The 27,185-nt window shown below is 39.4% G+C and overlaps 1 protein-coding gene across 5 annotated transcripts in view; it reads right to left on the bottom strand.

Annotated features, from left to right (window-relative positions):
* Positions 1–20,823: 20,823 nt before the first annotated feature.
* The window catches only part of WNT7B (Wnt family member 7B), a 114,076-nt gene continuing 107,714 nt past the window's right edge, over positions 20,824–27,185 (bottom strand). For all 5 annotated transcript variants that reach the window (XM_086885929.1, XM_086885928.1, XM_023919080.2 and 2 more), the window contains one exon: positions 20,824–24,180. In XM_086885929.1, coding sequence (XP_086742055.1) covers positions 23,701–24,180 — 480 coding nt within the window. In that variant the 3' untranslated portion in view covers positions 20,824–23,700. The remainder of the gene's footprint in view (positions 24,181–27,185) is intronic.

Genomic DNA, 27,185 nt, shown 5'->3' with positions numbered 1-27,185 from the left:
ATTGCCTGTCTCTCACCCTCTCTTTTGCAGAACTTACTTAGCCCAGAAGATAGATTGTTTCTTTAAACTGCCTTGAAAAAGATGCCGGTGGAGATGGAAATAGAAACTTTTAGTAACATACTGAAGGAATTAGAAGGTTTCCTTTCTCTCTGCCTGTCTCTTGACATTCAGCGTCTCTTGCTTCCCTTTTCCCATCTGCTGTCATTATGGTTGTTTACCTGAACTCTGAGCTCTGTGAGGCTCATCTTGGGTCTTTAGCTGGTGGCCAAAAAAATCGCTTGGCATTTTCAAAGTAAGCTAACAACTTCTCAGAGGAAGAGTTTGGGAGAAAAGGAGATGGCTCCCAGAGCAAAACCAGGCTGTTTACATTGGTATGTGTAAACTAAAATAAGGTCTTGGACCTCACTGAGGGCTTTCATTTCTCCATGAAGGGGTGGACAAAATTCACCTGATGATGCAGCAAATTCTTCGGAGCAGTCCAGAGCTCAGAGCTCTGAACAGATGTGCCTTTGGTTGTAGCTCTCCACAATGTTTTGTTCAGTTCTCAGACTGATGTTGGCTAATCATCTCTCCATTTCTAGTCTGCCCTGATTCAGATCTTGGAGCTTCAGGATGTCTGTTCTCCCTCCTTCTTTTGTGCATCTTTAAGGTGGGAACTATTTGTGTGGACTTTCTTAATAATCTCATTGAAATAAATGAACTTGTTTTACAGGACACAAGTGATTTTCATAACCCTATTTACTGTCAAATATCTTCAGTGTGCTATTGTGTGCATAAAAAGACTTCTAGTCATGTGATATGCTGTCACAGTATATCTTCTGTATCAGCTTGTTTCAATATATGTATACAAATTTACAAAAATGCATTAATACCATCTTTGGCTTTCCAAGGCAAGTAGCTTCTATGCAAACGGAGATTTTGTATGTGTGGTCACAAATTTCATGGTTGAGTACCCTAATGATCATAATTCTGGAAATAAATAATAACCATATAATCACAGAATTTTTAAGATGGGAAAATATCAAGATCATTGAGTCCAACCTGTGCCTGATCCCCACCTTGTCACCCAGACCAGAGCGTGGAGTGCCACATCCAGGCATTCCTTGGACACCTCCAGGGCTGGGGACTCCATCACCCCCAAGGGCAGCCCCTTCCAATGATTAGCATCCCTTTTGGTGAGGAAAATCTTCCTGATGTTCAACCTAAACTTCCTCTCACCTTTAATCTCCTTCTGCTTCTCCTGCCAACCAAAACATGAATACTTATTCATCTATGTATGTACACCTGTATACATCAAATGTGGTCCATAGGTCCATAGATTGTTTAAAATTACAGTTTCCCCCCCCCCCCCCCCCCCCCCCCCAGTTACTGAATATTCCTGGTTTTGACATTTGCTATTGTATTGTTAGGGTTTTATTCTCCCCTGAATCTGCACTAATTTTGAATCGAATATCATATGACTTTAAAATAGTCTTCTCCACTCCTGGTGTCCACAGACCTTGCATGTACTCACTTCTGTATTTCCTATATTGCAATTCTACACACCAGTGACATAGAATCTCTGAGAAAAGTGCTGTCTGCCACATAAATTTCTCCTTCAAAGTTGTTAAAAGGAATAGGTTTACACTCAGAAGTCAGCCAGCCTTAATCACTGGCATTACCTTTTGCAAAGCCTCATTTTTGCATTAGCATCTCTTGCAGTGACCGATCTCATCCTGCCTGAGACCGAGAAAAATTTCTTGAACCTATTTACCTTAGCAACATCAAACTCTGGTCTTTGTACTACCTCTCTTTTACTGAAAACTCAGACAGAGTGTCTGCTGACACGAGATCTTTTCCAGGTTTATATTCTGGCTGTAAACCATCCATCTGCAATTGAAATAACTCTTTCTGTTTGAGAAACTCTTTTCTCCACCACTGGCATAAGCAGTTTACAACCTGCTTTGGCAATGAGGAACTGGAGGGTTGGGCATGCACAAAAACTCTGGAAGCTTTTCATTTTCCTGTCCATATTTGCTGGCATTCACCTTCTGTTAGGTTTCCTTTAGCATTACCTACAGTCTCTGATGATTCCCGTAGTTGCAAAAATGTTGTGGCAAGACCTCACGTAGCAGGTTCAGGTGATGATTCTGTATAGCAATTACCACCAGAAAAACAAAGGAAAGGTGTCTTCTTCATAAGCTGTTCCTGGGCTAATTACTATGATTAATGTGTTTTGTACACATTTCTCTTCAGATTAAGGTTTTTTAAGATCAACAATTATGGCAGTCAGGTTGGATAGAATTTTTTTTCCAACCAAATTTATCATTCATGTGTACTTTCCTTCTCTGTAAGTAAAGAAATATTGATAGCCATCTCTAACTCCCCAAGGCCTAGAAGGGCCCCTAGATCAGTCCTGGTTTTCCTATAGAAGTTAATTATTCACTCCTACCTTTACATTGCTGTCTGTTATGTTCCAAGCTTAAAGCACCGACTCCCTGTCCATGATACCATTCTATTGTTTGTACTTACAGCAAAATACCATTGCTAAACTTCAGTATATCCCCATGCCTGATATCCTTTCAGGAAACAGCAGAACACAGCCTAATATTTATAGTGGAGCACTAGGTTTAGAGGGTCTAAGTTAAAATTTCATGGGCTATAACTTTCTTTCTAAAGAGATTTTCTACCACTCCATTGAACTAATTAGGGTGAGATGAGAGGAAGACAGGGAAAATTCATTTGTTAAGAAACACTCTTCCTGGTAGATATGTGGAGATCTGTACATCAGACATTGGCTTGGCTGTTAGGAGGTAGGTTGATCATAAAATCACAGAATGGTTTGTGTTGGAAAGGATATTAAAGGTCTTCTCATCCTGTCATGGTCAGGGGTTGCCCAGGTTGCTCCCAGCCCCATCCAGTCTGGCCTTGGACACTTCCAGGGATGGGGCAGCCACAGCTTCCCTGGGCAGCCTGTGCCAGGGCCTCACCACCCTCACAGAGAAGAATTTCTTTCTAATATTCATTTAAATTTACTCTCTGTCAGTGTGAAGCCATTGCCTATGTTCTGTCACTCCATGCTCTTCCAAAAAGTCCCTCTCCCTATGTCTTTTAAGCTCAAGGTGTGGGTAAAAGGTTTCTGCTTCCTCTTCTGGAGCTGGTAGACAAAAGACTCATTCTAAAAGTGCATCAGTATTCTCTTCAGGATTCAGAGCAAGAAGTCTAATTTCTCCCTTAAGTTTTCATCTAAGTATGCTTCTAAGTATGTGTTGGCACATGTATAACAGGGAATTTGAATTCTGTTAACTTTATTTTGTGTTCTGTTGATAGCTTTTCTATGCCATTAAAAACATCTGAGAATATATTTTTGAGCTTTTAATGGCTTCTGTCTTCCTACTGTATTCACTTTCATAACAGCCTAATATCTGGCATTTTCACCCCCTGAGTAAGTACTCCTTTTCCTGAAAATGTTTTATAAGAAAACAATTATAAATGTTATTTCTTCTAGATTTTGTTATACTTTCACATGAAGTTCACATCCACATAGGATGGTTTGATTTTACCCTAGTGTCATCAAAGAAAGATTTTATCAATGCTTTCCCTGTAAATAGGTTTTCTTTTCAAAATTATTTTGGTAACTTCAGCTGACTAGTATCCTGTACACACTGTCTGGGTGTGAGAATAACCTATGCACCCACGTATAGCCTATAAAAACCTGTAGCTATCTATGAAAAGAGTTCCACAACATTTTCTTCTCCTTTATTTCTCACAGTATTGGCATGCACAATCTCTTGCTTTTTGTCTTGGTATTTGGCTAAGGTAATGGCTAGAGTTTTGGTTCTGTAATGCACAGAGCTAAATCAAAATCTGATTACAGCTTTAATCAGTCACAATCAAAAAAATTGTGCTAAATGCATTAGAGGTCTTCCCATCTTTTTCTCTCTCCTAGGAAATTTCTATCCCATAGCTTGATTTTTCCCAAAACTGCAGCATTGTGATTCCAATTGTGAATGGCAAATAGTTTGCTCTTCTCCTCAATAAATCTAGTGTTTCTGACCTAGTTCTATGTAATAATAGCCACTTTTGCCTTCTCCCCACTCACTGTCTTCACAAGGAGAAAAATGTTTCTTGAACCTCTTCGTTGTGTGACTGATGTAGTGGAGCAGTGCTGTGATTGGCATGAGCCCTGCACTTACCCCTTTATCTTCTCCTTGGGTTCTAGAGGCTACTTCCAAGTTTTTGGGACCAGATAATGCTCAGTCACCACTCCAGTGAGAATTTTGCATTGCTACTCTTAATCTTTTCTTGAATAAGCTAACTGTGAAAAGAGGGAATTAGTGAGGAGCCGAGGCAGAGAGGGCTCACCACAAAGTCAGTAAACATCTAAGGACACAATGAAATTAAATGCTCCATGCCTTTTATATGGCCAGTTCTCTTACAGTGTGTGTCCTCTTTTGCCCTAAGCCACAAAAAACATTGCCATCATGCTCACAGGAGCAATAACATAGGCTTCTTTTTAATCATGTTCCAGTTGCTCCTGTGCTTGTGCTGGAAAGGAAAATACCTGAGGCTAATACTTGGCAAACTCTTCTTGTGTAGCAGCTAAGATTAAATAAATGTACTGCTAAGCTAATAATCAGAGTAAATTTATATCCAAAACCATTTCTGAAAATATGTATTCATTTTTTAAAAAAAATTTTCAAACCAACTTTCCTTCCACAATTTTTCAAAAAAACTGTTAATTCTTCAAATTTTTCTGTGAACTGTCTTCCTCTCTGAAAAATCTACAAACATTCACTGAAGGTACTAATGCTTGAGATGTCATTCTGCTCTTTGTCAGACACTGCTGGTTTAACAGGATTATTTACAGCGCATAGATTACATTTTTAATGTTTTTTGGGGCATATATTCTGAAAATTATTTTATTCCATTATTCAAGCTTTTGGGAATTCTTCTTTTCCCAATACGGTTTGTTGAAGGACAAGACTTAGTCACAAAAATAATTGAGTAAAACTCAATTTATCATTTCTAACAAGTTATTTACTGTTCATCTCAACCACTTCTGCAGTGGAGAAAAGGGAAGGCTTCAGGTAAAAGCCAAGGGCCTGTAAACTCATCTTTTACTCGTATGGGATAATGCAAATGCTGCCAGAGGAAGGACACAGAATGGGTTTTGCACAGGTTGTTAGAGTCAGACTGATTTTAAGTCAAATAAATACAAAGGTGAGCAGGTTGAAGAAGGAGCTCAGTAAAACTCCTGAGAGCAGAGTTCAGGATTTTAATGTATTTTTCAATATATATCTGTTCTGATGGCTACAGACTTATGAATATGCTCACAAGCTCTTTTTGTCTTACCTTTCCACTATAAAGAAATTTACAGTAAAGTTTTGGGTTATTAATGTACTCATAAGTTAAACTAATACCTTGAAAAACACCAGGTGAAATAGCACTTTCCAGTGTTCACAGCTGATTTTCCTGTGTTTTGGAGGAATGTAACTCTAAGCCAGTACATCACAGTACATGTAGTTCCTGTGAAAGTCAGTCAGGATATATCCTGGAGGACTGTTATAGAGCATGCAACCACGAAATATGGATCAGAAACATAAAAATGGACACAGAAATCTGCAACTACTTTGGGCTATGCAAGACGTCCACAATGAAAACAGAAACTGCATGAGATTTGTTTAGTTTGAGGATTAGTTTAGAAATTCAGAATAAAAACTGTGTTAGTCTGAAATTTTATTCAATCCACTAACTTGTCTACTAATTCTGAATTTTTCTTTCAGGTAAATCTGGGCTGATTTATAAACTGGTATCAAAATCTCACTGAACTTGTGGTTTCAAACAGTTTAAACTGGCCATGCTCTAAAATCAAGGTAACATCCAGTGCTTTTGGCTGGGTTTTGAGTGGCTATTTTAAGTTCAGTCGAGCCCCAAGCTCAAGATGGAAAACCTGGAGGTGCCAATCCTGTCCTGCTCCCTACCAGGAGCCCCTGGCAGGGCTGCAGGAGTGTGCAGGGGAGCTGGGTCTGCTGCTGCACAGAAGGACTTCAAGTGGAGGAATCTGTCCTTTCTCCCCCAGCAGAGGTGCTCTGGTGCTCAGTCACAGAATAAATTGTGAGTGGTGTCTGCAAAAGGCTGAAAAGCTGGTCTGGGCAGTGAGCACTCAGGCAGAAGAGTAACTGCTGCAAGTTCAAGACTTTTATCCGGTTGTGAGTTGAGAGCGTTTCTACTTGTGTTGTTATGTCTACTATTATTAACCTCTTTCTTCAACTCATACCAGATTTTATCAGTAATATGTGTTTTGAGAGACAAACAGCTCTTTTTGGAATGGGGCTTGTGTTTCTGTGACCACTTGTTCTGGATCTGTCTTGGGTGATTCAGGAGCAAATTCATCCACTTGTCTCCTCTGAAGTATAACCCGCTGTGCTTCTATTATGTGCATGATTTCACATATTAAATTTATTTCTTGTGCTGAATTCATTTTAAAACTTTATTCAGTCATGTGCCTCTCTGTGCATTTAAAAGGAGACAGAAATATTCATGAGGCAATTTTAACACTTACCAATTACTTTGGTGGGGTTTGGTACTTTAATAGCTGTAGTTGTATCAGCCTTGGCTGATATTTCCTAATTATTCATATCTTGACGTGTTATCAGCCATCATAGAGCATTACCAGCATCATTTTAAGCTCTCTTCACCTTCTTCAGTCTGGGTTTTATTTGAAAAGCAGACATGCAGTCCCCAGTGAGAATTAAAGTAGAAGCATTAGCTTGCAAAATATATGCCAATGACCTAATGATTCTGACATTTCCACAATACAAGCTTTACAAGAAGGCATGCAGACAGCAAAGTCTGTTTTTCTATCTCATATTTTTTTAATGGCTAAATGTTTGGAAGAAACAAAATGGATTTATTCTGCTCAATCCAGGGTATAATATCAGGACTTATCCGGTTCCGGGCCCCAGGGCTTCAGACAACTAACAAAACACATCTTACTTCTGCTCTGCTAGTTCTCTGTTATGCTTTTCACATGCAGGAAGAAAGAGTAAAAGCATAACCCAATTGAATAAAGCAGCATGGCCTGCTATTCTTTGCTTATGAAGCATCACATGATAGACACCAAATTAAGAAGAGCCCCCCACCTGTGGTTAAGTATGTATGCAACTGTCAAGCCGTTTTATCTAATATAGAGGGAATTTTACCATTCCCTTCACTGACAGAGTACAAGAATATGTTTAAAATGTTAATGCCTTATCAAAGCATGCTTCATTGTTTTTGATTAATCCAGTGACTTTACATAATTTAAATAAAATCAAAGCTTCTCCCTGATCTATTTTGAAATGCTCCTACCTTTCAAATCCTTTGCTTTGATATATGGAGAGAAGACTAATCTGAGGTGGTTCTCCTCACACAGTTTAAGTTGCAATTTGTTTTTTGGCTCTTCAGTTGCTGTCTATGTAAGGATTTATTGGGATAGGGCTGTCTGCCATGATATGGTAAAAAACCCATCTTTTCTAATAAAATAAGATGCTATTTTAACAAGAGGCTAAAGGAAATCTATCCTCTCTGTTGACCTTTCAGACTGTGGTAAGTATAGAACATACAGTGCCAATTTTATGACACAGACACATCAAGTAGATTGTATGTGACGTATTTGAGCTGTGATTTCAAAGAAGGTTTAGATGTAAGAGTAAAGAGGGAAAACCCATTCAAATGTGTTTGTGCTACTTTTTTTGCAGTGACTTCATGGACCAACCACCTAATGACTAAGACATGCCATATGCAAGAACATTCCCTTAACCACAGATTTTTCCCGTTCATTTGCTTGAAGAACTCCGAATTTTTCTTGTCATCACCTGGGAAATCACAAGCAAATCTGATGGCTGTGTCAAAAACTTAGAGGTGCCTGGCATTTGATCAGATACTGGGCTGGTCACTTCCTCTTTGTGTGTTTGCTTTCTCTCTTTTGCAGCCTTTATCTACTCAGGCAATGAGCTCGTTATAGGAATTTCTCATGTCTACAGAGAGTGGGGTCCTTGCAGCAAAAAGGGCTTAAATGTCAGAGGTGGCCTTTGGACATTAAAACCATATAAACCTGGATTGTTTTCTTGTGGTGCAGTGTTCAGAAAACAAGCAATGAAAGAATCACATCAAATTCATCAGAAGGCATCATACTGCAGTTGTCATTGGTGAGTTCTGTAAGGAATATTCCAAATACCTGTCTGTAGAACAAGGACATGCAAGTTTCAGAAGTGGCTTCTCAAAAGACTGGGTGCAAAAACCCAGTCCTTGCAGAGCATAAGAATCATTAGTTGCTTTCAGGGATTTAGCTTGGAATTAACATGACTCCTTTTCTTCCAGCATTTCTTCCCTGCAGTTGTTGATTCTCTCTGTGCATGTAAAAGCACTGATAGGGCCATCATTAATGTACAGCACCTCTTTTCTTCTTAACATTGGCATCTCATTACTGCAGAGGTGAAAGCTGTGGAAGCCTTCTGCCTTTGAAGAACTACTTAAGATGAAATGGTTCTGAAGTGCATTTAAGGGTGTTTACTTAAGGCACTTTATTTTTTGCTTTATTTTTATTCCTATTGGGACTGGCTCATGTTATTCATTAAACTAACAATTTCTCCCCTGCCTGTTCTTAAGTGTGACTTGTGACCTTGCAATCTGTGTATTTTGTCATCACAGTGTGTTACCATGGAACTGATTTTGATGTCATGAATAAGGGCATTGTGAGTTTCCACGTTCCCAAGCATATTTGAGACACAGGTTTGGAAACAAAAATGACTTCACCAGTTAAATATTGTTAGATCCTATAGTATATCAAAGGTAAGAACACTTGTGCCCTATATTCCTTTACATAGAAGAATCTAAGGTTAGGAATTTCAAAGCAGGTATATACAAGAATGACACTACAAATAGCATTTCACATGATTAAATATTTTGTGAGGGTATTGAACTCTAACCCTTTTATGTTACTGTAGACAAAAATCTTTCATATTGTTCATGGAGTCTCCTCAGACTGTCTAATAGGGATTCTGTATAAAGAAGAAGAAATGCAGTGTGCTGAACAGCTCCGTGATGCTGCAGGGACTTAACTCCTTCAAGACAATAGTGGCCAAAGGGAATTTTCCACCCAAGATCACTCACAGGCAGACAGAGGGCAATGTACCATTGCTGCTTTTGAAGCTGAGAGGAGTAGTAAGGATTTTTCAGAAAAGAGCCTTACACAATGCACAAAGGGAAAATACACTTTTGTTGTGCAGCAGAATACATGTATTGCATGCTTTAAATTGAAAAAAGCAAATTCCCTCAGTGATCTACCTACCCACACGAGGTTAAAAGAGTTCAATGGAATCTCTTGTCAAGCTGTTCCCCAGGGTGTTTAATTCATCACATTTAAAGACTTGATAGCATTCTATTATAATGGAGAAGTTTGAAAAGCCTCAAGTGGGGTTAAAATCCTGGGTTGCAAAAAAAAAAAAAAATCTAGTTTAGCAGGAACCACATATCCAGTTCTGTTTACTTGATCTGCTAGGTTTTTTTTCCATATGAGACTTACCCATCCATTGCATTTTACAATCTATCTCAGTAGCATTTTGCTCCTGGCACCAGGCAAATACATCCTCATTAAGTAAAATTTATGCTAATACCATTCTGATTAGCAGCAGTCATTGATATTCACTCTCATTAACTAAATTGGTTCGCTGGAAGACATCCCGTTGAGGGGTTTTTTTCTGTTTTAAATGGAATATAAAATGTATGGATTCACAGAGAAGACAGATGATGATAATTATACCCTGTGTTTACTCCAGACGTTTTTTTTTTATCCTAAAGCCTCCTGAAGTACTTTGCAGCATTTAGATCTGCAGGGAGGGAGAAGACTTTTTTTTCCCCTTAGAGAAAAATATCTGTCAGAAATACAGAAGCCATTCTTGTTTTACTGTTATTTGCAAAGATTACACAAAGGAATCCTCCATTCTGAATGTAGGTGCATTTTTTTATGAGACAAAATGCAGGACATAGGAAATCTAGCTGGGGAATAAGCTCAATTCATGGAGTAATGGGACTTTCTACATGAAGCCTTTTTGGAGTAACCTTGTGATTGACTTACCATCTCTAGGAGTCGTGCCTGCAGTGAGATTGCAAAATTAGCCTCAGTGTGAACCTTTCATCCAAAGTACAAGGAACCTGTCTGCTCATCTTTATAAATCTTGGTTGAAGGGAATAATAATTTCAGCTGAGAGTTTTGTTTTATTTTCTTATCTTAAAACATACATGATCAGTTCAAGCCATGGTTTGATGCAGTCTGGTATGATGCTGTGATGAATTACCACCTGTTTTCTCTTAGCTCTCTTAAAGGGCTTTTGTTGGACAGATAAGACCAAGGTAGAAGCTGTTATTGCTGAGGTGAGAAAATCTCACCATTAACACTGTTAGGTCCAAGAACAGGTTCCTTTGTATCATAGCCTCCATTTCAAGTGCAAGAAGGAAAACAGGGCTCTTAATGCCTTATATTCTTTTAAATTTAAATTTTAAATTTATTTATTCATTTAAACAAAAATCCCAGTTAATGTCTCTCTTTATATGCAGATGTACCTTTACAAACTCTGCCCCTATAGTTGTCGGATAAAGTTCTGTCTGCCTTTAAATATTGACACTGCACATACTCCATTCTCTTTAAAGAGGATAAACATTTCTCTGGTCCATTCAACCTTCACCTTACCAGAAGGATTATAAACAAGGATGTCTCTTCTTGCTAATATTTTACCTCTTGGATTTGCAATCAATATTGCTGCTTCATGGAGGCTGCTGAGCAGCGACCACTGACCATTGGCAATGGTGAGATGGGAAACACTGGCCTACAGTGACCTTTGACTGGGCTTGAAATTCCTCAGTTTGCCTTTGAATTCCCATCACTGAATAGTTCACATCACTCCTGTGCAATAATTGCAGTGTTTTCACATGTGCACTTCTCACTCTTATATTGATCTAATCTTTTTTTCTTTCATCAAAACTAGTTCCACATCCAAAAGATGCTTTGGAGGGGAGGTCTGTGACCGCAAGAAGCAATGTGAAACCACCCAGATGCAGATAAATTGCCATTCTCTCTCACTGCACAGAGAAATTGGGTCCTAATGGTATAGCAATTACTTTGTTTCCATGGTAACCTGTGTGAACACTATAAATAATGTTTGATGTTTATAAACAATTCAGTTTACACTGAATTATATACACTATTTGTATGCTAATAACTGGGATGCACTTCTAGTTGTTTCACAGCAATAGAAGAGCAAACAGCTGAAAGTTTTGTGAGCACTGCACTGAACCATGTGATTATTATTTTTTTTCCTTTGTTTATTTCCAAAGGAAAAAGTGCATGAGCTGAATCTATTTCCTTTCATAATGTATACACTCAATAATGGGAAAAAAAATCCTGGAAAGAAAAACTTGCAGAATTAGGAGATTGTTTTGCTATCCATCATTGTTGCTGTACTGGGGGTTTTGTCCTAGAAGGTAAAAAACATTTCGGTTATGATCCAGCAGAATGTTTCTGTGCATGCTTATTTTTAGGCTTGTAAAGTGATAAAATATCTTAGTTTGATGTTTAAAAATTACTTTTTTTTTTCTACCTTTCATTACGTAATAGCAAAATATTGTCTCTGTTTTAGATTTGGCCATGAATTTTCATGATTTTTTCACAAAACCCACAAAGAGCTGGTGGTATTTGTTCAAACAACATAGTAAATTCACTGCAATAGCAGTTTATTAGCTAGTCACAGATAGTGGTGGGGGTAAAAAATTAAGCTACTACAAGTATTTAATGGGGTTGCAAGAGTGGTTGCAGAGAAGGCGAATTTTAAGAAGGGGCATGTGAATGTTCACTGGCAGCTGAGAACACATGGAAGCTCTGATATGATGAAGTTCTGTCATTATGAGCACACTGGGAGGCGTGAAGGGAGTTCCTCCTCCCTCCTCCTGCATGGCTGAGGAAGCAGAGCTCCCTCGTGCAGCTCCTTGGCCACGGGCCAGCATGACTAGAGTGCTGCACCTACCTCAGCAAGCTCTAATTGCTGCCTACACACTCTGAGAGCAGCGTTTGTACTTGTTTGTCTTGGGACCTGTGATAGGCTTTAGCAGCCAGGCTGGAAGAGGGAAGCAAACATGAGTGAACAGATTTGTGTTAACAGACCGTGAGTGTTCACAGGGCACAACACCTGTGGGCAGACACGTAGACACTGGTGGGTACACCACTGAAACAGCAAGAGAGTGCCATTTACCCTTTGTTAAGGAGCAGATGAAATACATTGCATTAAATTTGTTCCTTGGCAGTGGTCCCCATTGAACTGCCGTGCTGGTTAGCTGTGGACGCCCCTGTATTTACATTAAAATAGTTTGGAAGATTTCGCCTTTATTCGTGCCCTGAGTATGCAAACTCAATCTCCTTGGTGTGAGCTGCAGGCAAAGCATCAAAGTGTGCTGAAGGCTGAGATTACACTTCTCTGGTTCCTGGTTCCACACCATGGCTCTTTGCTGGTGGCAGGGCAGCTCCCAAGGGCAGAAATCCCAGCCCATTCCCCTGAGCAGATGGGGTCCCCTGTGCCTTTGATTTCCTGACACAAGCCACAGTCAAAATGACATTAATAGGATGTTTGCTTTGTCATCTGGGAAAGAGTTGTTTGTTTGCCTCATCCACACTCAGAATGTGGATTTGTTTGCCTCATCCAGAGTTGTTTGTTTGCTTCATCCACACTCAGAGTGATTCCTCAGCCTGTGCTGAAGCTGTGAAGCAACACGCAGCATGTTTATTTTTCACTGTTTGGTTGCTGGTCCTGAAAGGAAAGACACTTGACTTTTGGGAAAGCACCAAGAAAACAAATATGAGTCAAATAATAAGGCTTAATAATGTGGGATTCAGTAAAGGGCTGTTAGCATTGTGACAGGGCTCCAGTGTCACTTGGGAGCCTCTGCTTGGGCACTGACTGTATCCTGTCCCTCCCTGTCTTAACTTCTCCATCACTGGCCTCTAAGTGTTCTCCTGAGCTGGTGCCATGAGAAGCAGAAACAATCACACCAAGCTTCACAGCAGTTTGCCTGTAGCTCTCAAAGATCAAAGATCCCCAGAGGATACACAAGTAGTCATTAACCAAGAAGTGCAGAGAAGGCAAACATCTTCCATTTGGAAATACCAAAAATGTCTGAAAATAGTTCCAGCCATAGATTGACTGTTGGTATGAGTATTTCTGTGTTCCACAAATATCTGTGGTGAGGTTATAAAACCCCGCTAAGTCTGTGCCTTGCTGCACCTGCCACGTGCTCCTTGATCTGTTTGTTTTGATGTCTCTGACGTGTCCTCTGCTACACCTGACCTCAGGACTGAGTCTTACCCAGGTTTGCTGAATGAAGGAAAGGGGAAACTACCCAATTATTGGGCAATATTTCACAAGTGACATCTCAGGTCAGGCCAGTAAGCTCCTATTTAATCTGTTGTATTTATTTTATAATTATGACAGAATACAATACCCTGGTTTTGTTTTAATGATAAGCTTCGGTTGTTTAAATTCTTTTATCTGTGTTTTGGGGTTTTTTATCCCAATATAAGATATCTTAATATCTTTAAAATATCTTTAAAAAGTACTCCTAATACTTTTTGGCTTCATATATTTCTCTAAAATTAAGATGGTGATATATTCCAGTTTTGTTTGCTTTGCATGTCTAAATTTGGAAGAATAACAATAACAGAATATATCTGAGAAAGCTTAGAGAGTGGAAAAATACAGAACTATTTTCTTTTGGAACTGAAATATGGAACTCTACACTGTCACCCAGTCAGAGTTTTTACAAAAGCAGGAGGAAGGAAAGATTATGAGCTGCATTGGAACAGAAATGTTAAAAAAACTAACATGCTCCTAACTAGGAGTATGATGATTTCCCCATCACGAATACACATACACACAAACAAAATAATCCTGAAAATTGTTCTCTTTCCAAGGAAGCAGAAAAATCCCTTGATTTAAGATAGGGTCTGGTTTGAGGCAGTCAACTTACTTCAGTTTGATACTTGTGAAATCTTTCTGTATCTTGTTCCTCCTTTTTTTAAGCTTTTTGAGAACTATATTAAAATATATAATTAAAATAGTGCAAAAAAATTAGGACACTGAGGAAGCCTGCCTGAAAAAATGTCCTCACTCCCTAGTCTTCTGTTTTTATATTGAATTTGAGAGATATATCACAGCTCTATTTTGGTCTTGATTAATCTGTCTTTTGTGACCAAATAATTTTTTGGGGAAAGTTTGAGAGGCACACCAGACTTAGAAAACTTCCTTGTTTAGTTCATGGCATCCTCTAGTCTGGCTTTACTTGGTGTAGAGTCAGAGCTGAATTTGGTGAAAACCATCGCTTTGGACAGGTTTCAGGTCAGGAGCTTGAGCAGAGCCTGATTTGATTTATTGCTCCTTTGATTTGATTTATTGCTCCTTAAGCTGATGTGTCTTACCTTGTAGTCATCCACAGTGGAAGGGGAAGCTCAGTTCCCTCCTCTTTCAGCTGGAGACGATGGGAGCAGGCAAACACTTCACTGCTTTGAAGTGCCAGCAGAAAGGCTTTCAGGATCGTGGCCAACACCCTCTGCAAGTGTCTTTTGGATCTCTCTCAGCTTGAGTAGAGACATTTGAACAGGTATCGTTGTGAGGGAGTTTAGCCAACTAAAAAGCTGAAGTGGAAAAAGAAGCTCAAGTGAACCCACCTAGGGAAAAGAGGCAGCTCTTGAATGCAAAAGGCTTTAAACAGAAAACGGAAGGTACTGTTTTTAGAGGAAAGCAAACACAGGTCCTTGGGAAAGTATTAATTTAGCAGGGTTTTGAAAAAAATTATTTCTGTTTATTCTCTTTGCTGATGGGTAGTTAGGGATGGGGAGAGAGTTCCAAGAATTAATTAAAACAAAAATTGACAGTACTGGTACTTTCACTAAATGTGTTTTATATATACATTACTTCCTAAGGCAGAATCAAAAACTACAAAAATTGTTCAAATACTAGCAAAGGGCATTAAATTCACTAAATCATAACTCCCACTTCAGAGAAACATCCCCAAAGGGGTGTATAACCTTTTATCTTCTTGTAAAATTGCAAAGAATCAAAAAGAGCTCTAGCTCTCACTTTAAAAAATAATGTGATTTGAAAAATATGCACTGATTAAAAATTAACATGTTCCCCATGTACCTTTTCATTTTAATATTAAGTTTGCAAATACAGCCAAAGCATAAAGTGGCATCACCAGGGATTGTTAATGGCTCATTGTTTCTTCTTCCAGGTCCTTGTGACTGAAAGTTGATATTTACAGATACCTCTAAAATGAGGATACCTCTGGATAAGTTAATGGGAGCATTACAAACCCAGCAGTTTCTGGTTTATGCTCCTGAAGACTAGAGAAGCTGAATTCTAATAAAATGCTTGGGAAAAAAATAAATTTGGTGTTCTGATGTCTGAGTCTTTTTGCTACATTTTTTCCCTTTTCTAAAATTAACTCTAATTAATAAGTCTATTGAGAATCCCAGGGATTATTTCTATTTCATGGAAACATTTCAGCAAAGACTATATGAACTCTTGCAAGGGGTTTGAAAATGTAGAGTGCTAGGGGTGTAATTAGCTAAAATTAGTGTGGCTAAAAAAACCCCAGGATATTTAACTTCTGTAAAAAGACCTTCAACTTGAATAAAAGAACAGAGGCTTATACCAGGAACATTAATGCTTAGGAGTGGCTCTGTTTGACTAAGAAAATGCCACTAGAACCAAGTATTTATGACTAAACACACTTGAATAGAAAACACGCGGAGAAAACTCTTGGTAGTTAATTTGTCAAAAGCTGGCTGAACTGTAGCCCTGTAATAATCATGTACTGGATATCGCAGCCAGAGAAGCTGGTAACCACAAACTGACTTCCTCATTCCTTCTCCTTCCTCCAGGAGTGGTTTGGATTAGGTAGTCAGCTGAAATTTCCAAAGCACGTATTTCCTTACCGTGCTGCTGCGACCCATCTCCAGGTATTTCTTGCTTAGATTCTCCCTAACCCCTTCTTCTTTTATTTCTTTCATGAAAAGTAAAGTTTATTAATGCCTTGACTCAGTAAATTTTTCCCAAGTCCCTCTGCATGTACGCACACGCACAGAGATTAAAACAATTTAGGCACTGAAAAAAAGACAACTGGACACTGTTGAACACAATCCAACAACTCTCTGGTTCCTTGTCCTGAACAACAGATATTCTATATCACCTAATATTAACAAACAAAAGATTTTTTCCCACGCCATTATATATTTACGTTACCCTACTCTTCAAGCTTGGCATGTTGGCTTCCTAAGACTGTTTGATCCCAGATGCAGCTCAGTGCCAGAATTGCTGGAACAAAATGCAGTAGGTGGACAAACCTGTCCTGCTGCATTGCTTCTGGCCTTTTAAAAACAGAAAGCATTTATCTGACTCATTACTGTAAATGTACTAACAGAGCATACCAGTGATGGTTTTCTGACTGAAAGTGCCTGCATCTGCTCAAAAGGTTAACACGGGTGCAGATCAAGTGCATATCATGACACATTTGTTGATATCAGCCAGGGGCAAATATTAAGTAGCTTATCTTTTAAAGAGAGAGATAAGGAGGAAGGGTTGTGAGGTGCTTGCCAATAAACATATATTCACCACAGCTGTCGCTCCTGTGCACTGCAGGAGCCACAGCAGGTAGGGCTGCTAATAGCACTGAAAACCAGGACATCTGAATTCAGCCCTGACTCTTGGCCTTTGCTGGGGCCTTTGGCAAGGGATTTAAAACTAAATTAATCTGCCTTCTGTTCCTGACTAGGTGGAGGGAGAGAGGTTTCATACATACCCCTTTCAGCAACTGCAAAATCATAGAATCACAGAACAGTTTTGGTTAGAAAAGGCACATAAACATCACCTAGATCCAATTCTCCTGCTTTCATTGAGACCTACTAATAAAAACAAAAATACCTCCAAATAAAAGAATAACAACTTCTGATCAGAAGTTATTGGATGCTGAAGACACAGACATATGGAAGACAACGTAGAAAATTTGTATCTCTATATTTCAGTAGGAGGCCACAAAATCCACTCCCCTTGAAAAGGGAAAACTGAGGAAGGAGCTTACAGAAATTGTTCTGAATATCTGCAGTGAGTATTTTTCAGCTATGCACACACATATGTATTTTTATGTATTTACATGTATCTGTACGTGTGCGTGGAAATACAGGTATAATGTGCATGCATTTTAGGCTTTTTATTTGGGATATAAGAAGCAATTTGAGGACTACCTTTTCTCCCTCTCTCTGGGTATGCTAATTCCTTCAAATATCATAGAATCCTAGAATATCCTGAGCTAGAGGGAACCTTAAAGGATCATTGATTCCAACTCCTGGCCCTGCACAGACACCCCAACAATCCCACCCTGTGCATCCCTGAGAGTGTTGTCCAAACACTCCTGGAGCTCTGGCAGCCTCATGGCCATGTCCATTCCTGGGAGCCTGTTCAGTGCCCAGCACCCTCTGGGGGAAGAGCTTTTGCATCCTAAACTTCCTGTTATGTGTCTATTTCTATGTCTTAAAAGAATGTAATACTTACCTAAGCAAAGTGCTGAGATGGTGCTTAGCACTGAGGAAAATTCTGTGTTGTGTCCAGAACTATTGAAAATACATTATTGTTAAATTTCACTGCCCTTTGAACAAGCCTAACCTGGAAGCTGAACTCAGCTGGGTGCAATGGTAGAGTGCAATCCTTGCAGGTAATTGGGATGAAGTTGCTGTGATAGCCTTTCAGTGCGGCCTGGATCCGCTCTGGTGAAAGAATCAGGAGAGGATTGCCATGAACATCAATTAGGATTGTCCACAACCAGTATCATGACATTATTAAATGGTTACCCCTTGAATAAGTGTCCTCTGGACTGCTTATATATTTAAAGGAATTCAAAATCATAAATAAGATGCTTTGTAGGAAACTACTTCAATCAAATCACTGGATAGGAGTCTGACTTTAACAATCCTCTTTGAAACAATTTCTGCAGGGAAATAGTCCATGCATTTAAACAGGGGTTGGAGATTGGTTGGAAGAGAGGAGAGGGTGGCAGTAAAAAGCAAAAGCAAAGCAAATTTCACTGATGTAGTAGAATATCTATTCCACAACATATAAAATAATAAAGCTTGCACTTAAAAAAAAACTAAGGAAAACAGAATTGGTGTCCAAGAGCAACTAAGGAGAATGATAGAGGGGAAATGGAAATTTTTTCCTGTGATACATTTTTTTGGTGTTTAATTTCAGCAGATAAATTATCCAGTGTTGTCTTCCTAGAGTTATCCTCCAGATGAGGGGGAGAAGGTCTGTCAGAGCTGAACTAAGGCCCCCCCCTGCAGCAAGTCCCTATTGTAGAGGGACTCCAGAGAGGCTGTCACTTCCCTTAGCCCATCTTTTAGTCTTTTAAGCTGAGTGGTGTGAATAGCCTTCAAAATGCCTTTGGGTTTCCCTTTACCCAAAGATTGAGGGAATGCTCCTTTTCATTCTCAGCCACAGGAATTAAACAATAAGATCAAAATCTTGTAATCTCCTTGGGAATTCCTTTTAGTTGTATGGGATCTAAAATGCAGGGTTTTCCCTAAATTGCTGGGCAAACGAAGGCAGAGGCTAATCATACAGCTGGCTTTCAATGCAAACATTTCCAGTGTCTAGCGTGGTTGCCAGTTGTTTGGGATTGCCTATGGAACAAACATCTTAATTGTTTTTATTACCTATGCAAGTTTAAGTCTCATTAAGCTGGTTTTCTATTGATATGAGGATATGTTTGCATCAAGAATAAGAGGACCTGGAAACAGAGCAAACTTGAATATTTCAATTTTTTGGTCTTTCATGGCACTAACTTCTGAAAAGGATGATCAAAATAGACTCACACTGGGGCCTCCAAACAGCTAATAATTACTATATTGCTTTTAGTAAAAGAGCATGACTGAAGATTTTGAGTATAAACTAGTACTGTTCCCTCTGTCTTTGTGCTCTATGGAACACATTGCAAACAATTACCATGTATTACATGAACTGCCATTCTTCACTGAACAAATCTTTTAAAGCAAACATATCTGTTCTGCAGGAATGGGGGAGGGGGGGGGCGGGTGGAAGACTTAAATCTTTATTTAAAAAATGAGATGCAAATTTTAAATTTGCAAATATATGTTCCCTGCCAGAAAACGATCCCTTACCATTTCCAAATAGCAGATAAAACACAAAAAAGCAAACACTTGCCAACCTTTGGGTAGGCTTGTTCAAGTCTGAATATGTAGACATGCAGACAGGGACTTTGGATTTGAGGGGAAATGAGTTTGTGGGTGAAGTTTAGCCTACAATGCGGTTTGTTTAGCACACAGGAGGTTTCTTACAATATCAGTAACACAAACTGAAATTGCTTACAACTTCCCCTGCCTTTCCAGCTTTGATTTATTTTTTTTTCCTTAGGCATAGTTTTTGTTGTGTATATCCCACATCTTGTTGTGGCCATCACTCAGAGAGAAGAATGTTGGGTCTTTCCTGTACCATTTACTATATTGCCTTCGCTATGGGAACTGTCATTGCAACAAAAGCTCTGAAGGTTTGGAAAGGAAATGTGCAGTCATTCTGTCCAGTTATGAAAATTGCTATGAATGCAAATTAGCTTTATAGAAAGCACTTTGTGCTGAATGCTAATGTTGCCTTCAGTATTGGAAGCTACACTGAGTTATTTGCACAGGAGAGCTGCTGTAAGGGAAGGTCTTGATTTGTTACCTTCAGTATCTCTTTGGGGTTTTAATCTTCAACTATGAAAGAAATCCATGGAAGTATGTTTAAAACTTTAGGTGACCTGTTTACAACATGTTTTTGATTTGTTAAAAGATTTGCAGAGCTTTTGATAAGTTTCATCTAATTTCCAGATGTCATCGTAGAAACAAATGTAATATTACCATGTGCTATAAAAACTTCCTGCAGCTCTATTAACAAGTTTCCCATGATGTAATTAGAAAGAAGGCGCAGTGTTTTCTTTGGCATCTGTGGGTAAAATACTGTGCATACTTATGCTGCTGTAAACCCAGGCCAACTTAAATTTAATGAAGTTATTTTGGACTCAGTTCATGTAGAATTTCACTATAGTTCTATCTATAGCTGGATATCTTCCCTGAGGGGTAAATACAGCAAAAGTCATACAGTTTCTTTAGATTTTATAAGGAAGACACAATTCCCAATATCAAAGAGGTTGTAACTGTTCTAGCTAAGGTAAATGCTGTCAAATCTTTCAGGGTCAAATTCAGGTAGGGATTTCAGATGTGCCCATAGCTGGCTTGAAGAAGCTGGAGCATGTACAAGTGTCTAAGTCAGGGCCTTCAACCCTCTCTTCTATGGCTTTTATTTGGCCTCTGTTTGCTAACCTGTTACGTGAGGTTCATGGTCAAGCACAATTTTTGAGTTGGATGCCAAATTTCTATCACAAAATATTTATTTTTCTTCCACCAAAAAATTTATCTTTTCATTCTAGCCAGCTAAAGTCTCTGGTAGCAGTAATGTTGGTGCTGTATGTTGTACTAACGTTGGTTTCTCTGTAGCACTGGTGTAGGTAGATGGCTTGAGACTGATACCACACACAGACATGTTCTTTACTATCTCTCCTGAAACACAAAAACTGCTTAGCAGTTGGAATTTGCCTATCATTTCTCATGTGAAGAAAGAAGCCTGTACACAAATGGTCTTTTCATAAGATCTTGTTGTTTGGGTTTGTTTTTTTTTCCCTAAACAAAGAACAAATGAAAGGAAAAAAGAATTGGAAGGGGGAAAAATTAAGTTTTAATGGAAACACATTTAGTCTCTTGTTTTCTGTTTGCTGTAAAACATTAACATAGTAAACAAATTGATCTTTGCTCTTAAGTTCTTTAATAACATAAAGTATGTTGAGCTTTGCCATGGCTAAGGTATAGTTAAACCACATGTTGCTGGTCGTGTTCCAGCCTCTATTGTCACAAGTCTTTGACATCAAACTATATTTTAAAAAATAAAAGTTGTGTGTAACCCACTTCTATTCACAGACACCTTCATTGAAAGTCGTGATTTTGGGGAATGTTTTGGTATATTAGTGGTAACAGTATTTTCTGACCAAAACTACTTTTCTGTGGGACATATTTCAAAGTCCAAGCATTCCCACTGCCAGCCCCTTCTTTGTGCCATACATCACCTTTTTGAATGCTGCACCTCCACATGAGCAAAGCTTCTGTAGGATGCTCTGAAACATTACATTCCAGACTGGTCACCCAGTCGTGGGACTGTTACAGTGGTCTTACAGTAGCACACAGAGCTATTTCAAATAGGGGTGTGGAAGAGAGAAAGTGTCACCTTGGTCCACTTTTTGGAGTGGTTGGTGTTATAATATATAACTTTTTTTTCCTTTTTTTTTCTTTTTTTTAAACACAGTGTAGTTCACAATAATTTAAAATACTCTATAGACATTTAAACGATATACAATAATATAACTTAATTGGATTCCTCAATTGTACTTAACAAATACTATTCTAATATATTTACAGTATCTAGTACCATAAAACTGTGCATTACTGTGTTTGGGAGCTTTATTTGCTTCCTGTCAAGAATGTAGTGAAAGTACAGTATTATCACTATTATTCAACAACAATACCCATGAATCCAAGGGACTTTCAATTACATGGAGTGAATCTAGTATTTTGGGGGCCCCTGTTGACTTCTGTGTAGTTGCACTCATTCATGGCAAGACTGGTATCTAGAAACCAACAGCAAAAACATAAAAAATAAGCAATTTTGCATTGCTCTGTGAGGGAGTAATCAAAGGGGTCTGATTTTCAGAGGGTAAGTGCTTGGGGTCAGAAAGTCAGGTCCTCACAAGTGTTCAAATGAAGGTCCCCAAATCATTAGTTACTTTTGATAGTACAGGTCCACAAATTACAGAGGTAATTCTGGCTCATTCACATGTCCAGCACGGGAGATGGTGGAGCTCCAGGTCCACCAGCCCCTTGCCCCAAGAGCACCATGTGGATGGACAAGTGCTTCCATGTCAGGTGGGCAAGGCTCATGGCTCTGCAGCCCCTTAATATAAGTAATGAAATAAAACAAAAGCTAAAAATGCAGATATGCAGATGTAAGGAAATTTTTAATTCAAGTTTTCAGAAAATCAGGCAAGGACCCGTGGGACAAGAAAACAATTACATGGTTAAATGGACTGTGTTCTAAGTGGGCATATCTGGGCTCTTGGGGTTAAAACACTAGATTTTACAGCAGTAAAATATCTGAGGCTGTTTTTAAAATCTCTCATAGGGAAAAGGTGTGAGAATTAGGATTGAGTGCTATTAAGAAGTGAGCTTCTTTCTTTTAACATTCATGTGCTTACCAGGGGGTACATTATTGCCAACCTTAAAATAATGATGACACAGACTAACTCAAATTTTGGCTCTTATGCTCGTGGAGCCATGACAGCTCAGAGGTTGCAGCAACCTAGAGCTCAGCTGCCAGACTTTTATTGACTTCTGAGTGCATACTGAGCATAAGTTTTTTAAAAGTCTTGGAAATATTAACTTTTAACCATTAAAGGGAAAACACAATGCCTGGAAGATCCTGCCAGTGCATTCAATGTCAAAGCAAAACCTTTGATATTTGTTGAAGCTTGTCTCTGTATCCTAAAACTCCCTGTGAGGAGCTGTGAGCAGGTGCTCCACACCTCAGGCCTGAGTCTAAAAAAAGGCATTCTTATTCAGGAGGCAAGTGGGAAATGTCTATATCAATCATTGGTAACCAAAGTTTCATGTGATGTTTTCGCTCAGTTCTGACAATTGCTTAAAGCCTACAGTAATTGAACTCTCTAATAGTGGAGTGACAACAGATCAGTAGCATTGAAGAACTTAGGGAGAACCAAATACAAAAGTCATTAAGTCAGAGTTCCAATAAGTTTACATTTAGTACAGAGTTAAGACATAGCTACCCGTTAGTGCTTAGAATTTTTTGATACTATTAAAAACATAAATAATTATTTTTAATGTTCATTCAAAGACTTCCAGTGTCACTGGCAGCTGATGTAATTTTGTGACTGTTGGGTTTTTTTTCCAAACTGATAGTGGAGTATTTCTGCCATAGATTCTGCTCCCTAACAGTTGTTTTCTCTCTACCTACTTTCTTAGAAATTTTGGTTTTTGCAGTGAGAATGCTGTGTTCTAGTCAGTGACGATTTAACTTCCTTAAAAAAAGTCTTCGTTTGCACAGGGCTAGACAGTTTGTTGCTGTAAAATAGGAGAAAGTGTCTTTTTCTTTTAAATGTCATGGGAGCTGCAATGCAATCAGCTTCTCTGATATGTATAATTTAAAATACTAAAAGAACTCTACTACACCCAGATTGTAGTATTTTTTTTTAAAAAAAAGGGAGAGAGACAGAGAGAAAGTTTCATGTGGTTGTCAACATCACCTTAATCTTGTTGCCCTTGTTTCCAAAGCAGTTACAACAGCCAGCCAGCCAAAATGCACCATCCTTAGAAGTGTAAGTAGTGGGGGGGAGTGGTTGTTGTGGTGTTGGCTGGGGTTCTTTTCCCCAAGAGGATTAGATGTGCAAAATGATGCTGTCGTTGTTTGTTGTACTCCACTTTCCTCAGTCGTGGTGGTTTGCTCTGTTTGTTCGCACGTGACGCTGTTATTTGCAGGTGAACACCTCTGTCCGCTCACTACACGTGTTGCACTTCACAAAGCAGCACCAGTGGAATTTGCAATTGCATTGCCACACCTTGGTGTACTGGTGTGTGTTGTAGCCTCTCCCGCAGCACATCATGTCGCACCCGTCCGCGTTGGGAGAGGTGCGGTTGCAGAGTCGTCCCTGGGTACCGATGCTCCCTGTGGAAGCATCTTCCTCACAGTAGTTGGGTGACTTTTCGATATACACTAAATCCGTTTCCATGGGTTTCTGGTAGCTCTTAAGCTGCTTGATCTTCAGGAAGGTTGGCTGTCTCAGTCTACTGGCTCGTACCACCTCCACTTGCACCGCGGCATTGTATTTCTCTTTCAAAATATATCCAATCTCTCTGAATTTAGGAAGTGTGGTCCAGCAGGTCTTAGTTGTACAGGAACCTGAAACTCCATGACACTTGCACTCCAGTTTCATTCTCTCTTCGAGAACCTATATGTACAGACATTTGCATATTGTTACTGCAGGAAAACAATATTGCAAGCCTGGCTAAACCTCAGTCTGTTCAGTTCATATGAATATTCATTACTGCTGGTTGAAATTTTTCAAATGCATGTTTATAAATCTTCTCACCTCCCAGCAGAATGCTCATAACATTTTATTTCAAGTTGCACATGGTTGGAAATACAGTGTTTTGTCATTTTTTGGTAAAACATTTCCATTCTTTTTTCAAATATCAGAGAATATTTACTTACATTTTAGAAGACATTTCTTTAGAGCCACAGGTTCAAATAATTTTCATTTTGAAAACAGAAAAAAAAAGGGGGTTGGGGGTTAAGAGGCTTAAGATTCAAAATATTTAATTGCTTTAAGCCTACATGCAGGGAGCTGGAACTAGATGATCTCTAAGGTCACTTCCAACCCAAACCATTTTATGATTCTATATTCACTGCATAATTAAAGATTTTGCCTATATACCTGGTAAACTTATGGACTATTCCACCCACAGAATGTCCCATCCCCTTTAAAAGCAGCACTCATTACAGTATTTAAATATTTAAGTGAATAATCAGCCACAAATACATTTTTTTTCCCACCAGGACAATGATAACACAACATTAGAGGGAAAATAATTCCACTCAACAGTGAGCAGGAAATGTATTGCTGTTGTAGAGGAGGTTCAGCCAGAGGGGTTTAATTCACAGTCAGAAGGGACACGAACTGGTGGGTGCTCAGGCTCATGCTCCACTGTCCTCTTGCCGTTTCTGCTGCAGCCAAGCCGTGCCACAACTGGCACATCCCTCCTTCCCCAGGCCAGGTTGTGCCTGGGGGGAAGGCGAGTGATGTCTTCTCTCTTCGTGTGCAGCAGAGGGAAGCCAGCCCCACGGAAGTGCCTCTCTGTTTTTCTGCCCTTGCGCTACCACTTAAGCCTGACCATAATTACACCCACAGTCATCATTAGCTTATGAAAATCAAGGCCTAAGAACAAAGCGAGCTGATCTTTCCCCTTTGCAATGGGATGCTAACAAAGAAATATGAGCTACCGAGCTTGTCTGAAAGCATTACTGATGCTGCAGACCATCTCCTGTAGTGGTTTCGCTGCAGATCCCAGAACATGACTGAAACGGGCAAAGGATAAAAGGGCCGAAATCTGAGTACAATGGCATAATGAAGTAGGAGGGAGTAAAAAATGCTTACGGCTTCAGAAACTGGCCTTAAAATAAAAGCTGTACAGATCTGGTTATCCCAGCAAATAGAGGGCACCCTCCTGAGTTGTTTGTGTTTCACTTAAATTGTATGGTTTGTTTTTTCCCCAAATTTCTGGGGTTTCAATATTAAAGAGAATATTTGGATATGATTCTCCCTTAACGATATACGGTAACAAGTATAAGATAGCTGAGCAACCTATGCAAGAATCATAAAATACCCTGAGTTGGAAGGGACCCTTAGAGTCCAGCTCAGGACAGCTCCAAAATCCCACCCTATGCAACCCTGAGAGCATTGTCCAAATGCTTCTGGACCTCTGGCAGCCTTGGGGCCATGACCATTCCCCAGTACCTGACCATCCTCTAGAGGAAGAACCTTTTCCTGATATCTAACCTAAACCTCCCCTGACAACTCCAGCTGTTCCCTCGGGTCCTGTCCCTGGGAGGACACTGGGAGCAGGGATTGGAGCTTCCCCTGCAGTGCCCCTCAGAAGGAACTGCAGCCCCTGCTGAGATCTGACCTCAGTAGCTCATACCTTAGACCTTCTGGAACCACAGGCTTTACTAGGGTCAAGGTCAAGTTATCTGATCAGAGGTAGAAAAGGTGCTTCCCAGCAAGGTTTACTGAGCTGGGCAAGAAATTTCTATAGTTGCAACTGCTCTAAAAGAAGAAAATCAGCAATGCTGTGATGAGCTAGGTTTTTATGGACACTGGAATACACTGTATCACCTTCCTGTCTTCCACACTGATAGAAAACTTGCCACCTCCTGCTGCAGCAGCAGCATTTCAATGGCAGTGAGGAGATGGACGCACTGTGACACACTCTGGGGTCTTTTAGGGGTCTTCAGGGTCTCCTCTGTATCCATTTCTGACCTATGGAGAAGGTATTTTTCCAAATACCTCCAAATAAGATTTCACTCCTGTTCCACAAATCTGGATTCAAATAATCTATTGATATTTAGATACATTTGTTGATATATATATAAACATGCTTAGAAGCTGTGCTTGCTGAAAAATGTTTGGTTTTGTTGAAACTAACCCATTCCTACAGCTTTCTCAATATGCAGTTGCAGCTGTAGGCACTGCAGCAAAATCCACGAGAAGAGGTGGAGGGAGGCAACACCTCCACCATAGAGCACTAGGATCCAAGGATTTCCAGGAAAGTGTTGCCAATGGTATCTGTCACCCCTGAGTCATACTCCTCCCTGAGCAGTAAATCTTGTGTACATATTTTGTCACACTTTACATGTGTTTCTGGTGTCTGCATTTTGGTTGAAAAGGCCAAGACAGTGACTTGCTAAGAGAGTGGGAAGAGGTGAAGTTCATGAAGCTCATTATTCTTCTGCGGGCTCAACACTGTGGGTACTGTCCTGAGGAGCCTCTGATGTGCTTCCCTGGTAGACTGGAAAGTGTCATTGCTCCTGAAAAACAGATGTCACCCATTTCAGTGTCTTGGGTAACATCTTTGGAAATTAATATTTATATGGATGCCTGTCTATCCATATAATAATTGCTTGTCTGTGTGTATTTGGTTGAGGTGCTGATGTCTATATGCATTATTACATACATTATATATATATTATTTATCGACACTGCCTGGCAACCTCTATATTACAACCTCCAGCAACTTTATCCTAAATCTTGATTTTATTTTTTTTTTTCTTTTGCTGTTGGATTTCTGAAGGTCCAGTTTTGTGATTCATTTTGGTGACCAGAAACCTGATTTCACTGCTGTATTTTTTCAAAGATTCTCACTATTTTTGATGGTGGGAGGACTTGCAAATGCAAGC

The sequence above is a fragment of the Cyanistes caeruleus genome, chromosome 4 (genome assembly GCF_971803275.1).
Source record: "Cyanistes caeruleus chromosome 4, bCyaCae1.hap1.1, whole genome shotgun sequence".
Classification (NCBI taxonomy): domain Eukaryota; kingdom Metazoa; phylum Chordata; class Aves; order Passeriformes; family Paridae; genus Cyanistes; species Cyanistes caeruleus.
This window is presented reverse-complemented; position numbering and strand designations above follow the sequence as displayed.